Source organism: Helicoverpa zea, chromosome 9, assembly GCF_022581195.2.
Source record: "Helicoverpa zea isolate HzStark_Cry1AcR chromosome 9, ilHelZeax1.1, whole genome shotgun sequence".
Lineage (NCBI taxonomy): Eukaryota > Metazoa > Arthropoda > Insecta > Lepidoptera > Noctuidae > Helicoverpa > Helicoverpa zea.
Genome location: NC_061460.1, coordinates 9,537,607 through 9,541,625, shown reverse-complemented (window position 1 = coordinate 9,541,625; position 4,019 = coordinate 9,537,607). Strand labels below are relative to the sequence as shown.

Genomic DNA, 4,019 nt, shown 5'->3' with positions numbered 1-4,019 from the left:
GCACTACACAGTAAACATAGGTACAAATATGCATAGCCCACGGGCATATCGTTAAAATTGAATTTATATAAAAAAAACATACTTTTCAAAACAAATGAAACGCAGTCATTCGGTTCAGCATAAATATATTGCAAAAAAATACATTGCAACATTAAAATTTAACGGCGTCGTAAAATATTCTGATAATATTTTATTTGGATTTAAATTCAGCATATTGCTATGATGTGTAACGATCCCTGAAACGTGTTTTGGCTGTTTATTGTAGTTTTTTATATCTATAACATGAAGTTGGTAAGTGTTATGCTCTCACTAAAGTTTATTTTTCTCCTCTTCAAGAACCTATCATTAAAGTATTTTCAACTGACCCTGATACTATCTCCTTTAAAGCACTTGCCCAAAAACACCTTTTCAAAGTATAAAAGAGAACCAATTAAACTAATGAAGTGTCATGTTTCTCCTTTTTAATAAACTTTGCCTACTTTTAAAGCCATTGAAACAAGTACAAAGTGAAATTTAATCTTCAAATGCATCTTTGTCATCATAACTCTCCCGAAACATCTTACTTTATTAAGGCTGAATAAAAAGGGAGGCCAATGTTTTGTTTCAAAGTTTGAAAATAATTATATTTGTTACGAAATCCTCAACATTTCGTAAAGTGTTTTTGTCGATCGGTTTAAATTACAGTCATAAGATATTACGACCTTCGAATTTTTTCACGAACTCTCGAGTAAAACCTTTGATAGCGTCTACTTACCTTAATTTTTACTTATCCTGAATTACCGTAATATCTTTGATCATCTCTTTGTACACAAGAAGCAATCAAGTTCAAGGATAATTTTCATCATTACGAATTGTTTATTTATTTTACAGATCCAAATAATAACTACAATTTGCCTGGTATTTTTCGAAGAATCCAAGTCCGTCCGTTTGCACAAGATATTTCAATTTATCGATGGCTTCCAAGCCGAGCATAACTTGCGGGGGTACCTCCATGTCGGAAACGACTATGCCATATTCTTGAGACTGCCAAAACCCCACGACAAGTATCTCGTGTATGAATTATATGAAGCTAGGAATGTTCCTGAAGTGGACAGCTACAAACCTAGGATGCTCGCGATAACAAAGGTGCCTGTAGAGTATATGAAAGCTCAGCTGCAAATGTTTCGCAGTGAACTGTTTAAGTCGAAGTATGAAGATGATAAGATCGTGCCTGGGACGCAGGTTAAAACGTTGCGAGAGTGGCAGATAGACAGGGCGTTGAGTTTCCATGATAACGGCGGCCAATTCCATGACAAAGTACCTGTGTTGAGGACGATACTCTGATTGCTGAAATACATTATGTTTTTTGACTTTTTTATTTCTGTTGTAGCATTTCGAACTGTTTTGTTTGCGTATGAAATTCTAGGAAGGCATGCATTTTAATGAAATGAAAAGCCATTTCAATTCCCAGTTTATGTCTATGAAAAGTTTTACGTCATCTCAATCCGTTGCTCCGCAAATGGGCCACCCGAAATACTTATAACATTTCCATGTTAAAAACTCATACTATAAGTAAGGAGCTTTGCATTTTTGTTATTAAAAAAAACTTATTATTTTGAAAGTTCTATGAAGGTTTTGGTACTTTAATAATAATTTGATCTCTATTAACATCAGCTTCAAAATATATCGTACTTAATCTTCAAATAACAACGTCTGATAAAAATGTGGCAAAACACTCGTTTCACAAATATCTGCCGTTCTTTATTCCTTTCAGTAAAAAGGATATATATTTCCTTATCGGAACAGTTTTGATAAATAATTCTTAATATTCACTACTTGAGCCTCATTGGCGGTCATCCATCATCTGAATGGTTCCTGCCAGCGAGCTGTGCTAAGAGTTTTCCGTCCCCTACCACTAGAAGCTGAAGGTGAAATGAGATTATTGTGAGATCACAAAAGGCCAATATTTAAAAAATAAAACCAGCTAATACCTCTACATAAAAAGTAAAATATTGATTGATAATTCTTTTAAATATGAAAGTGACACTGTCTATCGCGCTTTAACGAACTAATGTCGAAAACTTTCAGTACCTATTTTTTTATTGATTTCAATGAAATTATCGATAGCCTGAGGAAAGACCTAAGGCTTTGGACTAATTTTAATCCGGAGGCTACATTTATTCCGTTTACAAGAAGTAATTCCTCAGAACAGCTACTTTACAATAAAATCTTATGAAAGAAATTCATCACAATTTTGTGCTAGCCAACTTATGAGTAATAAACGATGGTGCGCATTCCTTAGTTAAAAGTACGGACTGACCTATTTACTGTTGTTGTATCCAAGCATTTGCGCTTTGTCAGTACTGTGACAATTGCAGCCTTAAAGTCTCGTTTGTGGACACATTAACTCACTTCACACTTGGCACGTCTCTAAGCCATAGTATTTAAATTCGAGATAAACTGCCAAGTAATAAGGTTATATAGATTAATTATGGTGTTAAAGCCAAAAAAAGTGGCTGACTAGGTTTTTTTGTGAAGGTTTTTTAAATCACGTATTAAGTAAATAATTTCATACTTACATATGTTATGCACTAGACATAAAATTCATAAATAAAATAATAGACCGAACCTTGCTATCGGCAAACTCATAGACATTTCACAAGAACAGTATGCCTTATGCACTCAAATTCGAGGTCCATGTCAAATTGAATAAGCAAACCTTACGTGCTTTTTAACAGTTTGACGACTCTTTTCAGTTATCCAAGCAAAAAATCTTAATCCATAAACTACATTCCACTCGTTTAACTATCTAAATAAGACAACTTAAAAAAAAACTGTTGTTCAGGTATTTTGTTTATACATACGAAGCAACATAACATATAACACTGTACCTATTCATCTAATGAGGTGTTACGTTATTACTTTGCCATAAAATAAACACGTGTACATTAAAAATCAATCCTCACAACCCTTAGTAGCGGCCTGCCTTCATTATCGTATAATTTATTGCTTTTACGCCGCGCGGAAAGGGTTCATCAGCCACGACATACAACTAAAGGAAAGTATGAACCGTGCATCATTGTATTTCCTTATTCTGCTAATATATTTTGAGTAAATAAACACAGTTCTCGTCGTGGTGGTTTTGTGGTTAAAGCATCGGCCTGCGTTGTGCTAGTTCGATTCCAAGTCTGGAAAGTACCCTTGTACCTTTATACAAGTGATTGGTAAGTCTCTCTTGGACATAAACAACCGAGAAAAGAACAACATTTTGGGGAAACCTGTACCTTAAAGCCTGAAACGGCTAGATCACCTTGAGCAAGCGTTGTGATTTAGAGTCATTCCTCCTAAAAATGACAAAAGACAATAAACGGTCGGTCCGTTACTCAGTTACATTTTTTGTCATACTGTGATGCATACGTCGTAGAGCACGTAAGCCGAATTTGTGATTGACCTCTTCCTGGTTGTGACGGAAAACCGTCAAGTCAGAATATGATAAAGTAGGACTAGAGAGTGCACCTGTGTCATATAATAATTACTTATATCGTATGCAGTGCACTAATTCTCCAAAAATCTCTACTCAAAATCTTAACTATATCACCTATAAACTATACATTATTATACGCAGAATAAATCTCCAGTGTACATACGCATAAAGGCGTTATATGAGCGGCAACCATATTGATTAATGGGACTTGGAAGGCGCTCAACTTTATCTCCCGCTACGTAAGTTTGACGTCACGATTGGAAAACAATGTGAGCTGGATTCGCGTTAAATACTTCATACAGCTCTTTTGATAAAAGTCGCCTTGGTTATTTTATAAATAGGCGGTCTTTGATAAAAATCGTGTTACCTACTTTTCTTATTTAACGCCATTTCTGGATCAAAGTTCGTTATCAAGCCACTCTCAAGGAATTTTATCACAATTAACCTGCTACATTGTACTAATCTATCCATAGAATTATCGACTTCATCGGTAGTAATTTAAGGTTCAATAAAATAGGGAACAGAATAACGCGGTCAAAGTGTAAAAGAGCTACTT

The 4,019-nt window shown here is 34.8% G+C and overlaps 1 protein-coding gene across 1 annotated transcript; it reads left to right on the top strand.

Annotated features, from left to right (window-relative positions):
* Positions 1-282: 282 nt before the first annotated feature.
* On the top strand, positions 283-1,323 carry LOC124633548. Its single transcript, XM_047168813.1, has 2 exons — positions 283-291; positions 871-1,323. The coding sequence occupies exons 1-2, from the start codon at positions 283-285 to the stop codon at positions 1,321-1,323; spliced, it is 462 nt and encodes a 153-aa protein (XP_047024769.1).
* The last annotated feature ends 2,696 nt before the right edge of the window (positions 1,324-4,019 follow it).